At 43.8% G+C, this 25,978-nt stretch overlaps 1 protein-coding gene across 1 annotated transcript in view; it reads left to right on the top strand.

The window, feature by feature from the left end:
• Positions 1-604: 604 nt before the first annotated feature.
• The window catches only part of FBLN2 (fibulin 2), an 83,727-nt gene continuing 58,353 nt past the window's right edge, over positions 605-25,978 (top strand). Inside the window, exons 1-2 of the mRNA XM_065749253.1 lie at positions 605-728; positions 16,430-17,897. Coding sequence (XP_065605325.1) covers positions 16,559-17,897 — 1,339 coding nt within the window. The 5' untranslated portion in view covers positions 605-728; positions 16,430-16,558. The remainder of the gene's footprint in view (positions 729-16,429; positions 17,898-25,978) is intronic.

Here is a 25,978-nt window from a genome sequence, read left to right as displayed (position 1 = left end):
AAGCTGTCTTCTGTTAACAGAAGAAACTGTCCTGGCTTCTAACTTAGCTGATGGCCATGCTGGAGTGGAGTGGTTCGGGTCTTGCAGCATGTCTTATTTAAAGACTTCACTGCAAGAGGTCCCAGACCTGAGCTTCTCTGGGGCTCACTGGACCTCAGCAGGCTCTCAGTGGAGTGCTTTGTGTTGGCTGGGCAGTTGGCATTGGTGGTGGCCCTGGGCATTGGGCTGGCTCCTGCAGTGGTGGCCCTGGGCAGTGGTGGCCCTGGGCAGTGGTGGCCCTGGGCAGTGGGCTGGCTCCTTCAGGTAGGGGTTGTGCCACCACTGTGCCCTGCACCCTGGGGAAAGGGAGTCATGGTCCTCAGCATCTGAGCAAGTCCCCGTCCCAGGGTCTGGTGTTTGAAAATGAGCTGTTTATCAGCCCCATCTGGGTGGAGGAGGCAGCCCTGGTGTGCTCCGGCCATACCTGGGTCAGGCGGTCACAGGCACGGCTTTGAAATGCGAAGCAGCTTCCTTAGCATTGCAGGGGGTAAAACGTGAATTGACCATATCATAGGCACATGGTACTTCCCTGCTCAGATTACACTACAAAATCTGGGCAGTTCCTAAGATAGAGCTGGAAAAGGGGATTTGGGAGTGTAAGCAGCACTTGGAGCAGAGCACAGCTGACATGGCTGGGAACAAAAGGTGATAGGAAAACTCTCTGCATCTACAGTGCTGCACATCCACAGGTCAGCAGAAATTTTTCCTAACTGGATGTTTGTTGCAGATTTGTTGGGAGAAGCATAAAGTAACTTTGTCTGAGTGCTGGCTTTGCTTTATGCCTTATGTTCTGCTAGTTGCTAAGATTGTGTCTGGCTGTTTACTTGCTGATTTCATACTTTGTTTTCCAGATTTACTTTCTATCTGCTCACGAGACTCTAAAATTCTTGATTAATACCTTCCATTTAACTCACTTTAAAGGCTTAAGTAGACAGAGGCGGATTTGCTTTGTTAGTTAAGACTGCTAAAGCTGTGCCTACTCTGCTCAGGGACAAAGCTTTTTACAGTACGGTTTTCTGCAGAATACTCCATGAGCACCACATGTGTGTTAGTGCTATTACTCAGATCTTCCCAGGCTTTTCTTGCCTCTCCTCAGAAGGGAGCTTCTTACAAAAACAATTATTTTTCATGTTGCTTCTGGCCTTTTGACTGTGAATTCAGAGAGCATTTTACCTCACATACTGAAGTGAAAGTTCGGTTTGTTTTTGTTAATGTAAGTCAAGAAGTAGCAGTGATTCGGTGTGACAGGCTGAATGTGAGCCATATGAGCCGAGCTGCACAAGCATAAAGGATGATTGTGCTGCAAAATATCTCCAAGTAATTCAAATTTTGACACACTTAGCACTTCTCAAGTTGCATTCTCCCTTCCCACCACTTTTGCCCTTCCCCCACCGTCAGGGATCTGATGGGATGGAAATATATATGCATTGTCTCTGGAAATGGCAAGGCTTGGGTTAAAAGTGCTTTCCTGTTGTGAATTTGACCGTAGCGCAGTGAGAGCTTCACAAAGGGATGGCAATAATTCTGTGTCTTAACTAATGAGTCCACAGGCGAATAGCTCAAACTTTAGATGCTAACTTTTACCACTTAGAGTGTGTAAGGGTCACTGATTTCTCCGTTTCGCTAACAAGTTTGGAAACACACTGATAGATTGCAGCTTTGTGGTTTGAGAAGAGCAACTTGTGCCGTGAGCCGGGGGAGCACAGCTGGCATGCAGCTCCCGGGGTGGGATGAGGGCTGCATGCTCGGGAGGACACCGTGTCCCCACGAACCCGCCGCACCGGGCGGCACGCTGCTGAGCCCCTCTTGGGCGGAGGACTTTTAGGGCCATTTTTTTCCAATTAAGCTCTTTTGATTTCTTTTGCATGTTTTATTTTCTTGGTTATTGACTTCTCTTTAATCTGTAGTTTCTCTGTTTGGATGGCAAAATGATGCATATTTGTAGTAGGATTTTATGCCCAGCCCTTCTATTGATTAAAATTCTTTTAGCATTTGGATGTAGATAAGAATAAGAAGTAATGGTTCACGTCTGGCTAGTATTTCTTAAAAATAACTGAAAAGGTGTATGTGTGTGTTTGTAATTGTATCATATTAGTGCAACATCTATAAAATAAGACACATTTTACAAACTCTTCAACTTGAGGGCTGAATTGGGCTCTCTTGGGGAGTTCATCATGCAGATGGAGCATACACATCCCAGAGTAAATGAGAACAGAATGTGGATTTTTCAGTGAAGTTGTTCTAACCCATTGGACCAGTGCAAACCCCCTGGAGTCATTAGAAAGGACCTCACTGACCCTGATGAAAGTGGAGATAAAGTCAAGAATTAAGGTAGTCTGGGTTGTTACGTGCTTTTGCTGCTTAATGTCGTATGTGATGTTTTTAAGGGACCATACACAAAGTAATACATTGAATATTGTTTTTAAGACAGAATCCCTGATAAATAAATATCTGTCATCAGGTTCTAAATGATTCTTTGCTTCACTTTAACAATGAGCTATCCATTATATAGTCTTAATTTATGGAATGTTAAACAGTTTCTGGCATTTCTGTGCCCCTGCAGGATGAACAGATGGTATTCTGAATGAGTTTTGCCATGGGATAAAATGTTTCAGGTCTTCAACGGATCATATCCATCTGTAAGAAAGGAATAACATTTGTGTAAAATAAACAGGGTACAGTCAAACATCTTGAAATCCTCTGATGAATGAAAAGAAAATGTGTGTAGTCTAAAGTGCTAGTATGCATTGGGAAGTAACATGGAAAACTACTGCTTAATGTTAGTTTAAAGGTGAACATTTACTTCACTTAAATATCCCAAATGGGAAATGATATATATGAGAATCTGGAAGGCAGTGGTAAGTGTAGAATGTGGTCAGTATATACTGACAGTAGTCTCTTTATAAAAAGAACATAATGCTTATAATCAGATAGATTGGCTATGTCTTCATCTTGTCTTCATGTAGTAAAGTTCTGTCTTACTTGATTCAGAGAGCTTTGGCTGCTCTCTGAGAATATTGCTGAAGTGATGAAAAGTGGAATCCTGACAATCCTTATCATATTAGTGTGTAATGTAGCTATCCCTACAGAACTGAGCAGAACACCTCCATTGTGATTTACACCTTGCTTCCCTGCAAAAGTTTGTCCCACAAGTCAAACAGTGGAATGGCAGTATTGCAAGAAGTTTCACCAGTTTCATTCTCCGTTCTCCTAAACAACCGAAATCTGTTAAGATGGTGAACTGCCATCATTTTTTCAGTGCTCTAGTGCAATTCTTGTAGCTAGCGTTTTGGGGAATTACTCATTTCTCCTTGTTGGCCAACATGCTTCTGTCATTCAGGTTCGGTGAGAATTTCTCCTTCAGTTTATCTAACAATTCTGTAAAATTTGATCGTATTCCTTGTAAAGTTTTCCTTTGATAACGCCCTGCAGCTTTATCTACCTGAAAATAAGGGAATTAATCACCAAACGTCCCTATCAGGTGCATAAAGGCAAGCTCAACATCTGGGGGGAATCAATACTAAATAAAATATAAAATAGATAATCAGTGATATTAATTGTTCTCTAAAGTTTTACCCATCTCTCCACTGACTGTAGAAGAAGCTTATCAGTGAAGTAACTTCTAGAAAACTGACGTTAAACCAAAGCATTGATCTGCAGAGGCTTTAGATTCATGGACCCATCACGCTTTTTATACCTAAGATTGTATCATCAACTTGTGTTTAAAAAATGATTCTGCCAAATTTGTAGTACCCTTACAACGATCAGCTGTCCGATGAAAGTCCTCCCTCTCCCAGCCTCCCCAAGCAGTCAGATGGTTGTGAACGTCTGACTGGGCTGCCAGAGCGTTTCAGATCGTTCTGGGGAGCGGCGGGGTCGTGCTGCAGGAAGGCTCTCTGCAGGTGCCTTTTCTGCCGGATGGCTGCGTGTTGCTGCGGGCTCAGAGCTGGAGCACTAGCAGAGGGATCTGAGGAAAGGCTGGACAGCTGGAATAGCTGTCCTTGCACTGTGAAGGATATGTTGCAGTCCTAATCACTTGGGTCAACTCAGAAAAATAAAACAACAAAAAGTCATCTTGTTTATTTTTAACCAAGTGTCTTGTGATTTTGGGAGACTTTGTCATATATATATAGTGACTTTTCTGTCTTAATTCTTCTTGCCAGTCTTGTTCTGGCCTGTGCATAATGAGCATGGAGAAGGGTGTGATTATCTTCTCATTCTTCTTCCCTTGTTTCTTTCCCCATGCATAAATCATGTTAGAGTTGTAGGCTTTCTTCAGTTGGAAAATAAGATAGTTTCCTCCCCTCACAGGAGAAACATTGAGCAAAGTATGCATATGTATCTTAATGTACCAAGAACAATAACAGCAACAAAAATGTTGTCAAAAGAAAAGAAGTATTTCTGTTCTTTAAATCGTGTGCATATCTACCCAGTAATATATTAAAAAAATTATTCAGTTTGCATTTTATCTTAGTGGGAGTTATCTGAATGCACTGATTTAATGGAAAAATAGAACTCTAAGGAGTAGATTAGCAGCTTAGGAGGAATACCTGGATGTAGCCTGACATGAAAATCAAATCATCAGTATTTTAATTTTCCAAAAATTCTATGCAAGAAGATGGGTATATGCTAATTCCTACTTTATGTAGAAGGATTTTACTTTCTTTCATAAATATTATAATAGGTCTGCTTGGTTTTTTCAGTGATGATACCCATTTTCTTTTGGCCAGCAGTTAAAGTCTGATCTCCTTTATTCTTAAATATCTTTAAAAATATAACGTGTTCCTCATTGGAACAAAGCCAGATTTTTCATTATCAGCATTTCTGGATTGCTAAAGTTTTTAGTTTTGAATATTCCACCTTTACTTGCAAGTTGTCAAGGGCTTACTTGTGTTTGCTGATGATAAATATTCAGACATATGGGTTGCTTACTTACACAGCAAACCATTCTAACTTCCTGTGGTAACAGAAAATGTAATTTATAACTTACAAAGTAAACAACACTTGCTCTTCTGATATCATTCTGGTCTGTAGGGTAAATAGTGTACAGAACCACAAATCATTGTGAACACGAGAACTGAATAGGTGCATCCGGGGGCAGAAATTGACTAAATGTGTTTAGATGCGGAACAAATTGTCTTTGATGACTGAGTATGTCTGCATGAAATTCTGTACAATATGCTGAAAAAAGCACTGCTCTTCTCGCCAGGAAAGAATTCTCACATGTGTGGGGAATGCAAGAAATATGTGTATTTGTGTACATATGTTTACATGTTGACACCTTTCGGACTGAAATAATCCTAGATATTCTGCTTACATGAGTTTTGAAGTACCAGACATAGCTTTTATTTTATGGCAGCCCCTGAAAAGCTTTAACCCTGTGTCAAGTTGGGTGTAAGTGAGTTTTAATGAGGCTGTTTCATCCAGAACACTTCTCTAGATTTTAATCTTCAGTGAATGAGGCAGTATTGCTGGCCTTGGTACTTCCCAGAGGATTAGTAGGGCTCAGGGCATTGCCCACCCAGGTCCCCTCTGGCAGGGTGCTGGATTGCTGTGTCTCTAGGATGTAGACATCTTCTGGGCAGCATACAGTTAATTTCCCATTGCTATGTGCTACAGTAGATACCATAAGACATAATCTGTTGTCACTCCTGGTTAACTGGTGAGGTCTCAGAAGACTGGAGGCTTGCCAGCATGACTTCTATCTACAGGAAGGGTCATAAGGAGGATCCAGGGAACTACAGGCCTATTAGCCTGACCTTGGTGACAGGGAAGGTTATGAAGCAGATTGTCTTGTGGGAGATCATGTGGCATGTGCGGGACAACTGGGGGATCAGGCCTAGCCAGAATGGGTTCATGAAGGGCTGGTCTTGTTTGACCAGCCTGATCTTCCTTTATGATCTAGTGACCTGTCTGGTGGATGAAGGAAAGGCTGTTGACGTAGTCTAACTTGACTTCAACAAAGCTTTTGACATTGTCTCCCAAAGTGTTCTCCTGCAGAAGCTGGCAGCCTGTAGCTTGGATAGGTACACTCTTGGCTGAGTAAGGAACTGGAAGGAAGGCTGGGCCCAGAGAGTGGTGGTAAATGGAGCTAAATCCAGCTGACAACTGGTCACAAGTGGTGTTCCCCAGGGGTCAGTGCTGGGGCCTGTCCTCTTCAATATCTTTACTGATGACCTGGACGAGGGAATTGAGTGTAACGTCAGTAAGTTTGCAGATAACACTAAGTTGGCTGGAAGTGTCGATCATCCTGGGGGTAGCGAGGCCCTACAAAGGGATCTGGGCAGGCTGGAGAGCTGGGCTGAAGCCAATGGGATGAGGTTCAACAAGACCAATGCCGGGTCCTGCACTCTGGCCACAACAACACCAGGCCGTGCTACAGGCTTGGGGCAGAGTGGCTGGAAGACTCTGTAGAGGAAATGGACCTGGGGGTACTGATTGATGCTCGGCTGAACATGAGTCAGCAGTGTGTCCAGGTGGCCAAGAAGGCCACGGGCATCCTGGCTTGCCTCAGAAACAGTGTTGCCAGCAGGAGCAGAGAGTACTGTGTTCAGTTTTGGGCCCCTCACTGCAAGAAAGACATTGAGGCCCTGGAACACATTCAAAGATGGGCTACGAAGCTGGTGAGGTGTTTGGGGCACAATTCTTATGAGGAACGGCTGAAGGAGCTGGGATTGTTCAGTCTGGAGAAGAGCAGGCTCAGGGGTGATCTTATTGCTCTCTATAACTACCTGAAGGGAGGTTGCAGTGAGCTGGGAGTCTGCCTCTTCTCTCGTGTAACTGGTGATAGGATGAGAGAGGATGGATTCAAGCTGCTTCAGGGGAGATTCAGGCTGGATATTAGGAAAACTACTTCTCTGAAAGAGTGGTCAGGCACTGGAATGGGCTGCCCAGGAGATGGTGGAGTCACTGACCCTGGAGGTATTCAAATGTTTAGATGTTGTGTTGAGGAATGTGGTTTAGTGAGAACTATTGGTGATAGGTGGATGGTTGGACTGGGTGATCTTGTAGGTCTTTTCCAACCTTGTCAATTCTGTGATTCTCTTACACAACTTTTCAGTCCTAGAGGATCAGCAAAGAATAAATACAGAGTTGAAGATGAGAGGTATTGTTACATACGGCTTTATTGTTGTCTCTGAACAAGGGACTCCAAGATGAAATAACAGTGGGCATCTTTTCACATTTTGATATCCAACAAAACAAATTAATTCCATTATCTTCTATGGAAAGTTTGCACAGGAACAGTTTTGATGGATTACATCTGTGGCTGCTGACTGATTAGCAGCATGATAGATGTCGGCTTCATTTACAGGGATTTGCTTTCATTCATGAGGAAAAATTGAAGGTTTCTTTCAAGCATATTTTTGCATAAAACTTTGAAAAGTACTCAACAAATGGTAGACTTTGATTTCCGTTTGCTTAATGCCTATGGTAATTAACATTTCTCTGAGAACATTTTAACCAAATGTTCTAGATTTTCCTACATTACAATATTTTTTTTCTCAAGAAAAAGAATTTAATTGGTATATGTATAATAACTCTGATTTGGGATTTGTTTTGTCACCATATGATAGGAAACTTGCTAAAGGATTGATCATTGTTTCTTTTTCTGGACTTTATTAATTTATAATGGGCAATAAGGCTTGTGGTACATCCACTCAGCACAGATGTGCTCTGTCTGCAGTCCATTGTCCCATATGTGGGTGGAGAGATGGTATGTTTGTGAGTGCTGAAATAAACCCCATTTATCTTCTTCATACCAAAGGATATGTGCAGTGTCCCTTCTTGAGGAGCTTGTGGTTGATCCTGGGCTCGCTGGTAAGCTTTGGACATAGAAGTGATGGTGAGGACAATTGTTTCTTCTTGTGTTGCTTATTCTTGTCCCGTTTGTTCAGAATAGAGCACAGCAGACTCTCAGGATCAATGTGAGGAGCACAGCTAGCAAATCTGCGGTGATTCCAGCTGTAAGAATTGTGCTCAGGGCTGTGCAGAGGCCTGATGATGTTGCAAAGAATTCTGAGAAAATTTACAGTAATCTCAATGTTTCTTTGAAGTGTGAGGTGGAGGTGAAGAGGACTGCAGTCTTTAAGAGTAATGCCTCCAAAACCTGACAAAGATCTCAAACTACTTTGTGCTTTTAACAAGTAAATTTGAGCTACCATTTCACCCACTCCCTGACCCAGTTATTCTCCCACAGCCTTTATCCAGAGTTATAAGAGGGCAGATTATGCCCTCTCTGTATTGAACAAAGGCAGTGATGGCCTCTTGTGCTTTAAATGTTATTTACTTAAGAGCTGGAGCACAGGCAGGACAGTGAGTGTGCAGAAGTTCACCTTGTGTCATGTGAGGCTCAGCTAGGTGGGTTTTGCAGCTGGAAAGCAGGAGCTGGTTTGTTGCTATAGTTGATTTCTGGAAGCATGTTTGCTCTCTTGAGGGACAGATTTGGATCCCATTGAGTCATAGGGGACTTTAGTAGTGTGAAAAATCATTGTTCATTTTGTCAGGAAAATGTCGTTCATGGCCTTCTAGGGAGATCCTGATTGCAGACGGCACCTGTGTATGTGTTACAGACCAAAAAATAGACGTTGACAGAGTTCCATATAAGTTGTGGGGAAACCGTGAACCCCAAGTTGTAGAGTGAACATTTCATAGTCTCCTACTGTCAGGTTTATGTTCAACTCAGCAGATAGTGTTTCACTGTTAATCATGTTGATGACAAGGCCAAGACACGTACTGAAAAATTATTTACTACAAAATTACATTATTAACATTTTGTTTTGACATTCATTCTAAATTAATTTGCAGATGAAGTAAAACCCATCTGTGTTACTCTGGAGAGCTTCAAACCAAACTGTTCAGTTCTGAAGTTAAAGTTCAGGCTGGTGAGCAGTTCTGCCTTATAGATACAGTGTGGAAAATAGTGTTGCTGTTCCCTTCACTCTTCCCTCAATGAAAACAGTTGTTAGTTATTTCCAAATTGGTACATGTGAGGAAATGCTGCTTGCTAATCTGTTGGTTAAATACTAGGTTTTCTCTTGACGAGTATGTATTTTAGGGTGGGGAAATTTTTGTCCATTCCAGATAGAAGATCTGTATTATTGACTCTCACTGCAAAGTCTTGTGAGGTTCAGAGTGCAGGCTGGGCTCCCAGGGAGCAGAAGACTGGATTAAGGAAACAAACCCAAAGCTTGAATCTGTTTCTTAAAAAAAGTTCTAAGTAGTATCACATGCTACTGTTGGAAATGGTGAGAGGGATGGAGATGTATGTGAAAACAAGGTGCTCAGCTTTGCATGTTACTGTCGTTAAGATTGCAGCTGGGTTTTCCCAGGACATGGAACAGGCTGCCCAGGGAGGTGGTGGAGTCGCCGTCCCTGCAGGTGTTTAAGAAATGTCTAGATGTGGCACTGAGTGACGTGGTTAGTGGCCATGGTGGCGATGGGTTGGCAATTGGACTCGATGGTCTTAGTGGCCTTTTCCAACCATTATGCATCTACGATTCCTTGGTAACAGGGAGCAGCAGCCCTGAGAACATGTGAGCACTGGGGGGCAGAGGGCTAGATTAACCTGGGCAAAGATAGGGAAAGGAAGAAGTGTAACCCATGACCTGAAAGATTATTTTTGAGGAGCATGTTTATGAGACCAAATGCAGGCACAAGTTCTGCTTTGGTTACTTATGGCTTCCACCAAAACATACGTAATGCATAACGTGCATAATGGAGAGTACTATGAAAAAAAAGGGACATTTTCCCCCCTCAGTGGAAATGGAGGAGTGTGCTCCTTAGGTAAAGGTTAAAATTTCTTTCCTTCTTTCATCAGAGCAGCTACCAGTCCTTAACAGTGCTCACCTGAGCCAGTGCTGGTGATGCCCCAGGAGCAGAGCTGTGTGTGCATGTGTGGCTGTTCCTGGTGCTGGGGAACCCAAGGACATATTCTGCTTGCATGCTGTCAAAAGAGCTCTCTCTGTGCTAATTAGTTCATAACTTATGAGCTTTGACACGTTTTTGTTGGCTGTGCCTTGGGAAGTGTTTTTGAATGGCTGTTGTTGGCTTTGCTTTAATCTGTTCCCAGATTTTTTTTGGCTGCTGTGGAAATAGATGGATTATTTAATTGTGTTCTGGAGGTGCATATACAGTCACCTGAAACCTGGTGATGTTAAAATAATAATTACAAAAAAAAATGTATATTGATATTAGACACGTTTATTTTCACTAAAAATAGATGCTCAGGCTCCTTCTATTGCAGAGCTTCATGGCCCTGGTCTGGCTGCAAGTGCATGCTGAGCCTCCTGTGCATAGGTACTGCTTTTACATTGTTCTGAAGGAACCCAGATCTTCACTGGTCAGACAGAGACTCAATCTCATGTGCTTTAGGAAGCCTTGCAGCTCCACAATGGGTAAATAGGTTTAAAAAGCATGGTGGGTAGGGCTGGCTTCAGGGCCCATGCCTCTCTGCCTGTCTGCACTGCTCTAGGACCCACGATCCTCTCTTCCATGTTGTGGCGCGGGCTCTTTGCAGCCATAGCACACGGGCTCTTTGCAGCCACAGCAGCATAGCACTCGGTGTTTGGCTGCTCCAGCCCCCCTTCCACACACAGCCCCTTTGCTGAGCAATCCATTGCCAGTGTGTCAGAGCTGGGACGAGGACCAGCTCCTCCACGTGTGCTGGGCGGGATGCTTTTGCCGTTCCCCTCCTTTCCCCCATGTGAGTCGTTTCTCTATCACTCCATGCAGCTGCCATCCTCCCACTGAGTCAGTTTGGATCTACTGCTGTGGCGACTCCCAATGACACAGGATTTTGCTTTTCAGTGAGCCAAATACCTGCCCTGTTGTTTTGGGCTGGGCTGGAGCGAGGGGGAGCATTGAAGCGCTACACCCAAGACATGACTCTCCCTTTCTCAGCTTTGTCCCATCATTCACTTGGAACAAGGCTGCCTTTATTCTCCAGTTCTTCAAAAATGGATTTGAAAGCTGCACATTCTGGAGGATTATGTCCCAGAGCTGCATGGTCACTATTCCTAATCCTTGGCTGCTTGAGCTGAAATACCTTGGGTGATACTTTTCCATTACTCTGGTGTGTTGGGTTCCTGTTTGGATTTGAGCACGGGCAACATCCTGAAGAGCATCAGGAGCATCCCTGCGGGGTGCCTGTGCTGGGCAGGGACGTCTTGTCGGAACCGCTCTCAGGAATCTGCGTGAGTTATGATCTTATGCTGTGTGCTCCTTGTTTGTCCCACTCTTGAGTTCTCTGTTAAGTAATGATCCTCTGGGCTCCCAAATGTCCATTTTTTAAGCTTTTCCATGAAAAGGAGGCTTAAAGTAACTGATTTCTTATTAAAAGTAAAGCTAAGGAAAACCACCTGCAAAAGCTATGACTCTTGAAAACTGTCTGATTTTGCCAAGAACTGGAGCGTTGACAACTCTGAAGTGACTAAGTACCTTGTGCTTTACTTTAAGTAAGAAAAGGGCAGCTTCTTGGAATTGAATTTTTACTGAGGTTTATCATACCTCTCTTCTCTTTTCACCAAGCCCAGCTGCCCCAAATGAGGAGGTTGGCTCCAGCTCATCTCAGGTTTCATTAATTAGGCAGAAGGGAATGGCTCTGTGCACTGTATGTTGCCTAAGAGCAGTAAAGGAGTCTTGCTTTGCTTTTCCTTCATCCATCTGGTGAATAGCACCGTAGTTACCTCTGCTAGAGAGATGGGCTGGGAGCAGCCAGCAGCAATCGCTTCCAGTGCCTGGTGAGATCACAAGTTTCCGGATTGAAAGGGTGTGAAAGGAAGAGCTAATCCATGGGCTGGCACAGCCCAGCCAGGAGTTACCGGGTTTAGGGTTTTTCTATTTTCCTTACAAGAAAAGCCTCTCACAAATTTCCATTTTTCTCTTGCATTTTAAAGGGATTGTTTTAAAACTGACACTTCCTTCCGTCCCCTCCCTTCTTCCACTCTTAGTGTAAGCTGTGACTGCAGCCATTTAAGAGCTGCTGGCAGCTGCAGCAGAGCAGCAAGGTCTGGCTGGGGAGAGGTGCTAAACACATAGGCAGAATGCCTTGTTGTATGTACCGTATGGGTGTGAACTTGTGCTTCAGCCTCTACTGTACTTTTTACAGTGTTCTTACCAATGTGATAGGAAATGTGATCAGAGAATGGTGTTGTGTTTGGTCCTGGCTTTGTGCAACCTAAGCTAAATTGTACTGGGTAGCACCGGGAGACCAGAAGAATCCTTGATAGCATTGGTGTCTTGATCTGTGCACAGGTGGCAAGTGCCAGCACTGCATTCCTTGCTTGCTATCCAAACATATTAGCACACAGGTGGGCTTCCTTCTTTATATGCATGAAACCTGGCTGTAGTCTGACAAACAGAGCAGCACACTCACAGCTCCTCCCTGCAGGGATGTTGCTTCACAGCACAGTGCAGGACAGTTTGTATAGCTGTCTGCCACCTTTTACCTTCATCTGCCTGCATCTGACTCTGCACACTGCTCAAAAGGAGAAAATGTATAGCAGAATGTTATTGCTGGTTTTACTATCCCAGCATAGAGCCATTTAGTGAGGAACATAGAGGTAGGACAGAGAGAAAAATAACTCTGCATACACTGTTTGCAAGGCTCTATGGCTAATCACAGATGTTTCTTCAAAGCTGGACACGAGTGGGATCTCATGCAGGTGTTCTCTGCAGTGGGCTGAATTTATTCTGCTTATTGCTTTTTGTTTATAAACCTCTGCCTTTTTTTTCCTTCTGTGAACGTTTGAAAGAATGCTCTTGATCCTGCAGTATCTCTTCCACACATGCACACCTTCTGCAGTTGTTCTGCTGTCTCCGGGACAACCTTCACCAGGAAAGATTATGTTCCTGTGAAAGCTTTGAAGCAAAGTACCTCTTGTCACCTCTGCTTACCTACAATAAGCCTTATGGTTTAGCACTGAAATGAAACCATCTGGAAAACAATCTCTCAATAAAGTACTCCTCATAATTTAAAGATGTTGCACATTTGAAATGTCTGGATGTTGTGTGGAACACATTGGTTTCATCAGCATTTTCAAGTAATACTGAACTGTTTTAATCAAGTCAACATTCTTCATTTTGACTTTGTGTTATGACTTTGATTCATGAAAATAATTTTCTGAGTATACTGTTTTGCAAAAATCTCAGCATTTCTAACTTTCTGTCCCCAGACTGAATCAAAGTGCTAGGTGCAGTTCTGGTGGCTGCTGACATTAGCCTTCACAGGCTGACCTTCTCACAGGTACTGCTTTCATCTGCAGTGTGAGGCATTCTCATTTCCTTTTCCATGAAGACAGCTGCTTGTCCTTCATGCTTATTTGAATTCTTGCTTCTTTAAAGCTGCTATGAAGTGTATTGCTTTGCCTTTCCTAGGTATCATGTGTAAGGAAGGAGCTGAGGAATCATTCTATGAAACTATGATTTCACAGCTCCAGCTTTTGAGGCCATTAGCTAGTAATTAGCTGCTGTCCCCAGAGCCCCTTCCAGCAGCAGTGATCCAGAGGCCATCCCATACCAGCTGTATGGGATGGGCAGAGTGCTCTTGGCTCAGGTGGGAGTGTTTTCTCAGTGGGGCGTCAGCAGTTGTGTCTGCCTGCTTCACTCAAATCTTTTTCTCAGTGCTTGACATAGAGGTTGCTTCCATAATATGCAGGTTTTATGGGTTGGCAAAAGGCAGCTGTGGGTGTGGGGAACAGATGGAGAAAGTACAGGGAAAATGCAGTGGTTTAAAGGAATAAAAGAGATGCTTTTGTTGGAGTCATTACACCAGAAATGAGTCGTCTCTGATGAAAGAAAATGAGCCTAAGGAAAATTGTGATGTTACCAACAGAAAAAGGCTTTGTAAGGATTTGGGCCTTACCAGTTTGAGGTTGGTAGCTTGAAAACTGAATATTCAGGGCATCAAACAGGAAAGGATACAGTGTCTGAACAAGGCACTGAGCAGCAAGTGTTGGGGATTGAGAGCAGAGATGGTGCTTACCAGGGCCATGAGCACTCCAGCCCCCTCTGTGAGTGAGAGGAAAAGGAGCAAGGAAAGAACAGAGGAAAATCTGGAGGTGCCTGGGCAGGCATGCAAACCCTCAAGCAGCAGGGAGGTAGAGGTAGCTGGAGCAGGCAGAGCAGTCAGAGAGGCCCTTCAGGAACACAGGACTGTATTTGTGAGCTGATGGGAAGAATGCAGGAGGACAAGAAGTCTGCTGCTCCTATGTTTAAACTGTTAAATCTTCGTTGGTGCTTGAACTTCTGGGCAGGCTGAATCAATGCCTTTGGGCTTCTTACCTCAAGACAGGAGCTAGCTTGGGGGTTTCTTGTTTGGAATTTCTTTTCTGGGCTGTGAGCAGTTGCTGTTCAGATGTGAAAAGTGTTATGTTGCACAAAAGCTTGTCCTTGGCTGTGGATAACCAGTGCCCTACCTTCATGCATGGCCAAATGTGGGGCTGTGACACCCAGAGCCCCTGGGAAGTGCCGGGGTGGGAGAGGAGCAGCAGGCAGGGCTGGGTGCAGCTATACCAGCAGCGCTCCTGCAGGCACAGAACTGTCCAAATGACTTCCATGTGCTGAAGCATTAACACCAGGAAGCACCGATGGGAGGGAACGATGACCAAAGGCTTCTGTGGGAACCTAACTGAAGGAGCTTATCTTTAACTGTCCTTCAATTCTTTTTCCCTGGCTAACGCAAGGTAATGATTACGATCTTTGATTACCTACAGAAGCTGCTGGAAGTAGGATGAAATATTAATTGCACTCTGAAAAATTAATTTCAGCACCACCTAATACAAAATACTCCCTTGGATAAAATATCCTAATTCTGGGAGCAGTTCTGAAAAAGTGAGATTCTTCCAAGCCATTAGCATACATTCCAAAGCTTTTATTTTTCATTGTTGGTATCCGTTAGCATGCTGAACTAATATACTCAAATAGTAGTAAAAACCTTTCGTTTAGAAGAACTGTATCTCTATACAACGTACTGAAGTAATTCAGATTCCAGGACGGAGCTGTAGAAATTCTCAGCACAGTTTGTCCATATCTTATCAGAACAGGCACGCTTTTCCCACAGCCTGGCTGCTTTCCAGCAGTGCCTAAGCAGACTTGTTGGAAGCCCAGTTTGAATGGGAGAAGTAATCTTTCTGAATGGATTTTCTGGCAGGATTCCTGTTGCGTGTGTGGTTTATTGTTCTTGGTGATGTGTCTACATTTAACCCTCTAGATAAAAGTTTTAGAGTCTTTTTTTTTTTTTTAACTGATGGGAGGGGTTCTGGAAAAATAATCAGTCTGTAAATTCTATAGAATCTTATACACAAACTTTTTTTTTCCTGTTTTATCTACTTTTCCATGCTGGTTGAGTAGCATTTTGAGCATGCTTTTGATGTAAAGGCCAACAGATTATTTCCTTGGACTTTTCTGTGGTCAAAGCTATGAATGTTTCAAAAACAAATGACTTTCTTTTCCTCAGCCCATTTTAGCAGAGTTCTATCATGCCAGTTCTTTTCATTTTTAAATAGGTATTCTATTCACAGTGTGGTAGTTCTCTACAAGGGAATACTCATGCTGTCAAAAAGAAAAGAAGTGGTTCCCATCAGTGGCAGAACCTCAACTGGAGCCAACGCCTGTTGGTGGTGCGTTGGTTGTAACTCCAGTGTATGCAGTCAATCCCCTGTGCACTACAGGCCTGCAGTGGAGCTGAGCCAAATTCTGAGCTGAGGGTCTGGCCTCTAATTTGTATTACAGGATAGCTAATATGATGTTTAACCACGCAGTAACCACAGTATACAAAGAAGTTCTATTTTAGCACTGTTGGGGCAAGAAAATAACTGTTGATGCTGAAAACTGAAGCACAAATGATTGCTAAATGGAGGAAGGAGGCAGAAGAAAACTGTTGAGTTAGCATGTGTTAACAGAGAAATTCTCAGACTGAATTTTGAGCATGAAAGATCCTTAAGATTTGGATCTTTGTAATTAAAAAAAAAGATTAAATATCTTAAGTTTTCATCTACAAGTGGAGGAACTATGCATTTGTTTATTATCTGACAAAAAAATCTCTCTTCCCCCTTTTTTTTTTTTTTGTAGCTAGGAAGAATGATTTAACAAAAGGACATTAAGTATAAAGGCCTTATTTTTATTTTAATATACATATATATACTGTGAGCAGATTAAAAACAGAGTAGTAAAAGCCTTTTTTCCTTTTAGAAATAGACATTAGAGTAGCAGGGGGTGGGGGGAGAGCTTGTAACTCCAAACTTAGTGCCTTCAATGCTTGGAAGACTTCATGATTAATTTCATACTTAGGTTTCCAGATGTTGGATTTCATCCCAACTTTTAAAGACCTCTAATGTTTAGCAGGATATGTGCTGAGTGTAGTCTTTAACAGAGTTTTCTTTCATAACTCTAGGGTGTATGAGAAAAGGTAACTCGGGAAAACACTGCAGAATTGGAGCTGAATATACAGCCTTCTAGGAAAGAAACCAACATCCCTTAAAAGTACAACTTTGGACTGGAGCTGTGTTTGTCTGGGAAGACTATGGATAGGCACCAGAGCTGGCAGTGGAGCTGTCTGAATGCTGCTCTCTTCATGCTGCTGTGGAGTGCTGTTTCCCACGCGCAGAGGGACTGCACAGGCGTGGAGTGCCAGCCCCTGGACAACTGCATCGAGGACGTGCTGGAGCCCGGTGAGTGCTGTGCCACGTGTCTGCAGCACGGCTGCACGTGTGAAGGCTACCAGTACTACGACTGTGTCAACGTGGGCTTCGTCAATGGCAAAGTACCTGAAGGGCAGTCTTACTTCGTGGACTTTGGAAGCACTGAGTGTTCGTGTCCCAAGGGAGGAGGCAAAATCAGCTGCCAGTTCATGCTGTGCCCAGAGTTGCCCCCAAACTGCATTGATGCAGTGGTGCCAGCAGACGGGTGCCCTCAGTGTGGAAGAATAGGCTGCCTCCACGAGGGCCAGAAATACGTAGCAGGACACACCTTCCACATGCCCCCATGCAAGGTCTGCCATTGTCCAAATGCTGGTGGTGAGCTGATGTGCTACCAGCTTCCCGACTGTAACACGTTTGCATTGAACACCGTGAGTCCCATGGACGCTGAAGACAGTGAACCAGAGAGGCACTATGATGACCCGTACAGCTATGACCAGGAGGCGCCGGAAGGAGACAACACCCAGGTGGAATCTCCAAAAAAATACAGGAGCTATTCTTCCCATCTTGAGCAGGAGAGCATCAGCCAAGAGCAGAGTGAGGATTACGACTACCTAGCAGCCAGCATTGCTCCTTCAAGTTCAGCTGTGACTGATACATATACTGAAGAAACAACTACCCCGCTCACCACGCCAGCACCTAAACTCCTCTCTGAATTTCGCAGTGCCACAGAAAGAACTGAGCGAAAGAGAGTGCCCAGCACCACTGCAGCACCCCCCCAGCAAACAACACATACGGAAGCCCCTGCAACAACCAGTGCTCCTCTGGAGCACACCACAGCCACCACTGAGACACCCAGACAGCTGGGGAAACTGGACAGGAGACAGAAGGGGAAGCAAGGAGACAAGGAGAGGAATGAGCAAGAGAGAGCCCCCCATTCTAAAATGAAAAAGCATGCCAGAAAAGAAGACCCAGGGAAGAGTATACACCTAGACTTGAAAGAAGCAAATTTAACAGAGCCAAGTTCAGCAAAGTCTTCCCAGGAAACACACGAGGGAAATGCTTTTCCCAAGGTAAAGTTCAGTGCAACAACCTCTCCCCCTGTTGCACTAAAGGAAGACCATAGTCAGTCATCCCAAAAGCAGTCACAGACACTTTATCGTTACCATCCTGAGGAAGATGGGGACCCCAACTCTATTCACGCTAACCCCAGATTACCAGAAGGTAAGAACTATTTCCAGTGTAGATGTGTAGATGTCTATGTAACATTTACTTACAGTGGCATTTCTCTTTCCTTATTTTCACACCACACAGACATGAAGTTAAGCAAATGTCCAGTTACCTTCTTTTAGCTCTTTATGAAGGTGTTTTGTCTTTCATGTGACTCAACAGCTACTGTTTCACTGTTGCTTGCATTATTTTGACTTCACAGACTGTGGATGGTTTTTTCTTATGTTTTAACTTTATTTCAGATAATGATTTTTCCTTTCATTATTTGCTCTTCATTTCTAATGCAATGTCAGAGAAATATTTTACTGCACAGGAAAGGAATTGGATTTAATTATTTATCGGTTTGGATTCTCTGGTTACCAGCTGAATGTAATCGTATTTGTAGCTTTCATCTTTTACAAGGGAAGGAGTGAAATGGCTGTGCTTTTTGGAGACAGTGCGCATCCTACACAAACGTTTACAGCACTTGTAATATTTATCCTATGGCTGAAAGGCTGTCTAAGCTCATTAGTGCAAGAACTTAGTAGATACATTCAAACACCACTGAGGACTAGTACAGAGAAAGGACTACCTCCTGCTTTGGGTTTTTTGGGGGTTGGAAGTTGCTGATGTTTATGATCAACCGTGGCAAGTGTATGTATTTCCTCTCTGCCTCTGGATTCCTCTTGACAGCTTCAGTGAATGTTGATTATACTCTTTATGCAATGCTCATTACAGTAATGAATGCAAACTTCATCTCTATAAATTAGCGCATATACAGCTCATATTTCCAATTCATTTTTCATCAAATCAAGAGTAAAATCTCAGTTTCTTGTGAGAACTCAGATGTATAATACTTGCAGTCTGAGTAGAAAATACTGATTTTACTCCCAAGACTGTATACTTCTTCCTGGGTTACCTACGAAGCCCTTACGTGTTAGTCAGTCTACTCAAGAAGTCTGATACAGGAGGTGGCAGATTTGAGAAGCCAAGGCTCTGGGTCCCCATGTAAGGAGCATGCCTTGTTTAACAGAAGGGGTATGAGGTCCATGCACAGAGATGATAGCCTCTTCTTTCTCTTCCATGTATGCTTTTATTGTAAATGTTTACTTCATAGCCAGTGATAGCAGCTGTAATCCAAGTCAGACCTTGATGTCTTGATTTCACCAGAACAATGCTCTGCAAATCAGTTCTACCTGAGGAACTTCACTGCAGTACAGCTGTAAGCCAGGCAGCTTCTAAGGAGGCAGTTTGAACCCAGCACGTTAAAATGAAAAAACATTGGCTGAACACACATGTCATGCAGAGGGATGTAATTAACAGATAGAGGCTGTCAAATGTGATGTGATGGATAGTTTATGTGCTCCAAGCTTTACCTCTGTGTTACCTTCTCTTCATGGATGTCTGTTTTGTTTCACATCTAGAAACATTTGTTTTGTGAAAGATGAATCTCCTAGGCCTGGCTGACTGATGATCCAAGGGATAAACTGGCTCCAGCCCTCCAGTTTGTCTGATCTGAATAAGAGAGTAACACCTGTGTCTGTTCTGTGAAGTGCCAGTGGCAAAAAGTAGGTGCCTCCAGTGTCCGCTGAGTTCACCTGCAGTGACATTTACATTGCTGAGTAACTCCAGCAGGGTTATGCTTAAAGCTCTTCCCTCATTTCTTGCAGGCTACCATAACATCTCTTCTGAGCTGTGCATCAAGGTTGCATTATACATAGGTCTGAGTTAGTACCAGTGAACAAGAACATATTTTCTGATGTATTTTAATCCAGTCTACTTAAAATTAAAATGCCTTTTTTTTTTTTTTTCCTTGAAATCTTGCTGCTCTTGCCTAGGGACTGCTGGATTTTCACTTGTGGTGGTGGTGTTCTTTTAATTGATGTGGTTGTGACTCATGTGAGCAGATCCACATGTTCCATGTAATAAAACACATACATCTTCTGTCTCTTTGGTGATTCCTGAGCTGGTGATAGAGGGCAAGTGAAGACATTAGTCAGCCTTGAAAGGAAGATTAATTCTGCCTGCAGATGTAGAATGAAAGCATAAATTTTGTACATGTTATTTCTAACTACGAAGAGGTGTAATCTGCTCGAATTGCCAAATATCTTCTCCTCTCAGAACCTGTGGGGCTGTGTTGCTGTTCCCTAACAGGGCTGCTGCTATCCTAACAAAGCAGTGCCACACCTCTGGCTGCACTCAGGTTCCCCTTGGAGGCCGCACACAGGCAGCCCTACAAGGGTTGTGTGTAGTCCCACTCTCTGGGCTGCGATGTGAGCCAGCACCTCTGCCTGCAGCTCTGGGAGGGCCTTCTCAAGCAGGGGGCACAGCATGGCTGCAGGGGGATGCGAGAGCCCTGAGGCTGCGCGTGCACAGTTGCGGCTGCCTCAGAAAGCAGGCTGGTCTAGGAGATTGCTTTGGGTTGTTTTTGCACTTCATTGACTTTTCCTGCTTTTCTCATCAGTCTGTGAGTGGGGGTGGGCTTGTTTTATGTTGTCCTTCCTTGAAATCTTCAGTACGCTTACTAAAATTCATCTTAATTGCTTTTTGTTCCTGTGTTTATTTGGGTTCCTGAGTCCCTGAGAGAGACATTTTTTTGTGGCTCTGGGGACTTTCTACATACTTTATTATTTATTTTAGTGTTTCTTTTTCTCTAGAGCTTAGGTATAAGGGTCTTCACAGAAAGATTTCCTACTGCTAAAAATTCGTCCCAGGGTAGATGGTTGTTGCATTTTTTGTTTGTTCATATTAGTTGTGTCCTGGCATCATATCTCAGCAGTTGGATCCCTGGTGCATCTAGTTAAAAACTTGGCTTTGTGACTTTTATTTTATGTATCTCACTCCAGTATTATATGTAGTTGAACTTTCATCTCCCACATCTCCCAAGTCTCTGCTGTCTCATAGGTAATCGTATCGTAGAAACAGCAGATTAATTTTGCCTTTTGATGCTCATTCTCCTTTTGTGCTTCATTATCCATCTGCACGTCAGCTGGAGGCTGTGGGGTCTGGACTGGGCCATGTCTCCAAAGGCTGCTGTCAGACACAGGTGTGTACTGTGAGATGTGCTATAGCACTGCATTTCACTGCTGCCAGCCAAAGCAATCTATTTAGCATCGTCACTCGAGTTCTCCAGTGAGCTGCCATTTCTTTAGGATTTCTTCCTCACTCCTGTTTTAGAATCATAGAATTGTTTGAGTTGGAAGGGATTCTTAAAGGCCATATGGTCCACTGCACCAAGTAGGGACACCTACATGCTCCATCAGGGCTGCTCCAGCCTGACCCATAGTGTCTCCAGGACAGGGCACCACTGCCTCTCCAGGCAACTTGTGCCAGTGCCTCACCACCCTTAGTGCAAAAAACTTCTTCCTTATCCAATCTAAATTTCCTCTCCTTTGTTTGAAACCATTTCTCCTTGTTCTATCACAGCAAACCCTGCTAAAGGGTCTGTCCCCTTCTTTCCTATAGCCCCCCTCTAGACACTGAAAAGCTGCTCTTTGCTTTCTTCAAGCAGCAGTTTTGCTCATTATCTGGGTGCTGCATGGGGTTGGGCCCCATAGCTACCTGGGGCAGCTCAGTGCTCACTATCCCAAGGGAGGGAGTGGGCACTGCCACTGTCATCCCTAAGTGGCCCTGCAGCAAGCCCATGGGGACACAGCTGGCTCTGGGGAGCTGGGCCCACTAGATGGTTCCTGTCCTGGCTGGTGGCTGCTGCTGCACAGAGGTTCACCATCCTCTGCTCTGTGGTAGCCCATACCACTCTGCTGTGGAAACACTTCTGTCTTCTCTCTGAGTGCACTTGTCATGGATCCTAGTTGTAGACTAAGGAGTTCTCCAGCCATGCGCAGACCTACTGAAGCTGCTGTGGCAAATGCTAATTAATCCACTCCTAAAGGAATAGTAAGTGTAAAGTAGAGGTAATTACTCAGCTGAGAAAGTGTGAATTAAATACTGTTACCAAGGGAAAGGATGAGATTGATGGAGACTGTAGTCTTTATACATGCACTTTCCAAACATTGATCTTATCCTGTCATTTACTGCAGGAGCAACAGAGGGAGTTTTAATTTCTGTATTTCCTATTTCCTCATAATAAAAATGCCCTGAACAGGGGAGGGCTTAATAAAACATATTTAAAGATATTACTGTCAAGTTTTATTATTTTTTTCCTACTTGTTTCCATTTCCCCGTGCACTGCCAATGGAGTGCTGTTCCTTGGATAAATGTAGCTCAGGTAGTGAGCAGCCTCATTGTGAATGCTTTATGATTTGTGTTCTGCTTTTGGCAGCCTGAATAGCAATTTGTGTCTAGCTGGAGTCGTGTGTTTCAGAATAGAGGTATTTTTCCACTTTAAAAAAAATCACCAGTTGTGGATGAGTTTATCATGGTCATTTTCAGAGATAAGGATAATTGCTCTCCAACTGAAGTAAATTTGTGAGACGAGATCAGTGGATTGGAAAATAGCACTTATTGCAAGTGAATCCTGATCAGGAAGGAGGCACTGGGAGGCTCTCGTGCAACTCCTGAGGATGTAGGTAGGATTTCAGCCATCTCATCTGCTGTGTGTTTGGTCAGGGGCTGAGGCTCATGAAGAAAGACTTTGAATTTAGTAACTGAGGACAGGTGGGGAACAGGAGATCCATAGAGCAGGCCTGCATGGAGGGCTTCCCTGAGCACACCAACCCCCTCTGTCCTGCTGCTACTGTAAAAGGCAGTGGAAGCTGGGAAATACTGCGAGTGAAAACACAATGACAAATTGCAATTATTTTGTGTTTTTAAATATTAGGTGATGTGTTCGTTCATGTTTTCTTGAACTACCTCAGGCTTAAATCTGTACTGTGTACTTCATCCCAGCTCTCTCTGTGGCAGGAAGAAATCAGCTCTGAGCCCTCAAATTAAGATAACTGCAGAATAAAAATAAACCTGGGCAGAATGGGATGTAGGGAGAAAAAGCCCCCAGGCCAACAATATGAATCGGACTGAGCTACAGCCCCAGGCGAGTGTTCATCTGTCTCTTGGGTAGGCACAGCTCTGAGAGAGATAATGGAGGAAGATAGCATGAATGAGTGTAAGGCAGATAGGGGTACTTAAAGAAAGAGAGGGGTGAAAATTCAATGAAATAGAGAAGCATTTAAAGAGAAAAACAAAAAAATAGATTTAGCTGTTCTGTCCAAAATGTCATTTTGACCTTACTAGGTATCTGCATGCCACTGTGTATCAGGAGGCTTCTCTTCCTGGCCCCTTCCCCTTGCTTTCTTTTACTACTTCCTATGTTATTGAGACTGGTAGCTTGTGGCAATGGGCTGTAAATGCAGGGCATGAGGGTAAACCAAACCCTGCCTTGGCCACATTAAGGAGCACATTCGCAGTGTTTGCAGACTTTTAGAATAAGCAGTAGCCAAAGGTATCAAATCTCTAGGTGCTACATTGCCAGATGTGACTGAGCTCTTGCTTTCAGTGGGTGCACCACTGGGCCCATGTGAAGTGCTCTGAGCAGTCCCTCTTAAAGAATTTGAGCGCAAATCAGGAGCTAACCTAATCTGCCAGCCTGGGCATGTCAGCAGCAGCTGAATTGTGAGTATCCAGACTTGCCCTAGCCAGGGGCACACTTTCTGGGTCAGTGTTGATGGTTTTGTGTTTGTGCCTAGATGATCTCTCCGGACAAGTGGCTGCACGACTGCTCCTCGCCTGTGTGTGTTTCAGGAGCTGCTGCAGGTCAGGCCACTGCTGCTGACTTTCCAACTGGCAAGGCTTCCACGTGATTTGCAAAGCTCTGAGTTCGGTGCATTCTTTTTGCTTTTTAATTTATTTTATTTTTTGCAAGAATCCCCCTCACGAGCTTCAGCCCAAGCCTTTGTCACCACAGACTCTTCTCGTTCCTGTCATCATGTGTCCCTTTAATAGAATGGAGACACCAGCCAAAGGTCACGAGCTCCTTGTTGACAGTACTTGTGTGTCAGGCTTTCGTAGTGTTGTTTTGGCCCTTAACTCTTAAACAATATTCTAAGTGGTAACTGCATACTGATCCAGGAACTAATGATATTTTCTCAGAGTTGTGAATGTCTGTGAAGTGGTGAAAGTATAAGCATTGTATGCAGTATGCTGAAGTTCGTCTCTATGCTTTGCTAAAAACTCTGTTGCAGTCACTTGTATGCAGATCTGTATGAACCTAAGCAACTTAAAGAAAAGTTCAGGTCACATGGCCTCTCCTTTTCAAACCCCAGTACCTGTCAATCTAGCAAGTTGAGCTGTTGGAGAAGGTGGGTCTCTCTCTTCTGTTCTCCCGAAGTGAACATAGCAGCTGCTCAGAGTGATCTTACGAATAAGGCTCTGAACTCCTAGGGGCAATGGCTGGCAGCTACAATGTGCAGTACGAGGTGGAATGAACTTGCAAGTTCCTTCAGGTCTTGCTAATCTCGCCTGAAGAACAGAATCTTTTTCTCAGCACCTGGTGCCATGATATGGCTTGGTCAGATTTTCATCCACTGACACACTTGCGCGCTTCTCCCTGCAGTACAAGTACTATTACTCATTCAGGTGGCTGGAGCATTTTTTTATTATGAGGAAATGCCCTTTGATATGTGCTGGCACAGAGGGCACCTGCAGAGGATGTCTGAAGAAAGAGTGAAATGGGATGAAGCTTTGACTTCCAGCAGGGAGCACTCACTGTGCTGCTGGGCTCCCTTTTGTGTGTGAGCACAGAAGGGAGTGTTTGCCTGGGACAGGTTTTCCATAGTGACAGGGGACATGGGAAAGTGTTTTCAGGCATCCTTAACTTCATGGGATTCTGGTGCTAAAACAGTTTAAATCCAATATGTTGAAATATAAATGCAACTGGAGTTGAGCATCTAACTTATTATGACATGTTATTACCTAAAAACCCCTGGGCATCAAAATATCTTTGGAAACCCACTCTCTGTACCTATTTTGTAGGGGTAGACATCATCCATCTTTTGTGATGTTAGCTTCATCTGTGGTTTGGAAGAGCATTTGATCTAAATTATGAAATTAAAAATGCTGGAGACAAACTATGTAATGGAGATGGAGGTTGTCTTGTATCAATTAATTAAGCCGTTGAAAAGACAAAACTCCTGGACTCAGTGGGTTTCTCAGGTGATGGCACCTGCTCTTTATTTTTAGTAAGTATCTGAGAGTGCTTCTCTTAACAAACAGAATTTAAATGAGACTTATTTGGAATAGTCTTTGTGGTGCTATAATCAATCACTGAGGTATTAAAAATGACACAGAGTATAGCTTGTTAGAGGGAAGCAAATATAAGTGATTTCTGTTCCCAATTTTGTGAGACAATAACCTTTTGAACAGTTTCAAATATGTAGGCCAAAGGAACGTAGCTTTCTAGCATATGCTTACTCATGAAAGGATGTGTAATTTCATTACCATAAGCCTCGCAGCAAGCCATACCTCTTACCTCTCAGGGATTCTTAGGTAACAAGCCAGCAGTAATTGAGATTTTATAAAGATCTCCTTATGTGTGAGTGGGTTTTAAGTTTTATTGACTATTTCCAATCTGTCTGTGCTGTGTCTGAGATGACTCCAGAAGAAGTCCAGAACTCTAGCCAAAAGCACTAGTGTGAACATCGAGTCCAAGTATGAGAGGGGAAATAGCAGTCATGCTATCACTTGGGTCAGCAAACCCTGCTGCATGTTGCCCCTTTCCTGCCTGTACTTGGGGTGGGGAAGCTGTGGTACCCCCCAGAGCCCTTTGCCTTTTGCCCTGCCAGCAGCACCAAGCTGCTGCTACAAACACATTGCAGGGAACAGGTCTGCAAGCAGTGATGTTATAAAGCCTGAGAGTCTGCAATTGCTCACTGCCTGATGGAGTTTCACATTTTACTCCATCACTGGGCCCTGCTGATGGTGATGGAGTACCTCATTAGGTGGCAGACAGTGGCTATAACATGGGAATTCTGGGGTATTAAGAGGGAGGGAGCTGCTGGCTGCAAGCAGCTTGGGGGACCAAGGGGTAAATGAGTTGCACAGGTAGGGTGCATGTAGCTGAGGTTAGATATGTCCAGCTGCCCATGGCAATCTGGTCATGCTGGGTGCAGTTCTGACACCAAAAAGGAAAGGAAAAAAAAAAG

Source organism: Cyrtonyx montezumae, unplaced genomic scaffold, assembly GCF_038088225.1.
Source record: "Cyrtonyx montezumae isolate F1298 unplaced genomic scaffold, pur_monq_1.0 scaffold_6, whole genome shotgun sequence".
NCBI lineage: Eukaryota > Metazoa > Chordata > Aves > Galliformes > Odontophoridae > Cyrtonyx > Cyrtonyx montezumae.
The sequence above is the reverse complement of the archived record's forward strand: the minus strand, read 5'-3'. Positions and strand labels throughout refer to the sequence as shown.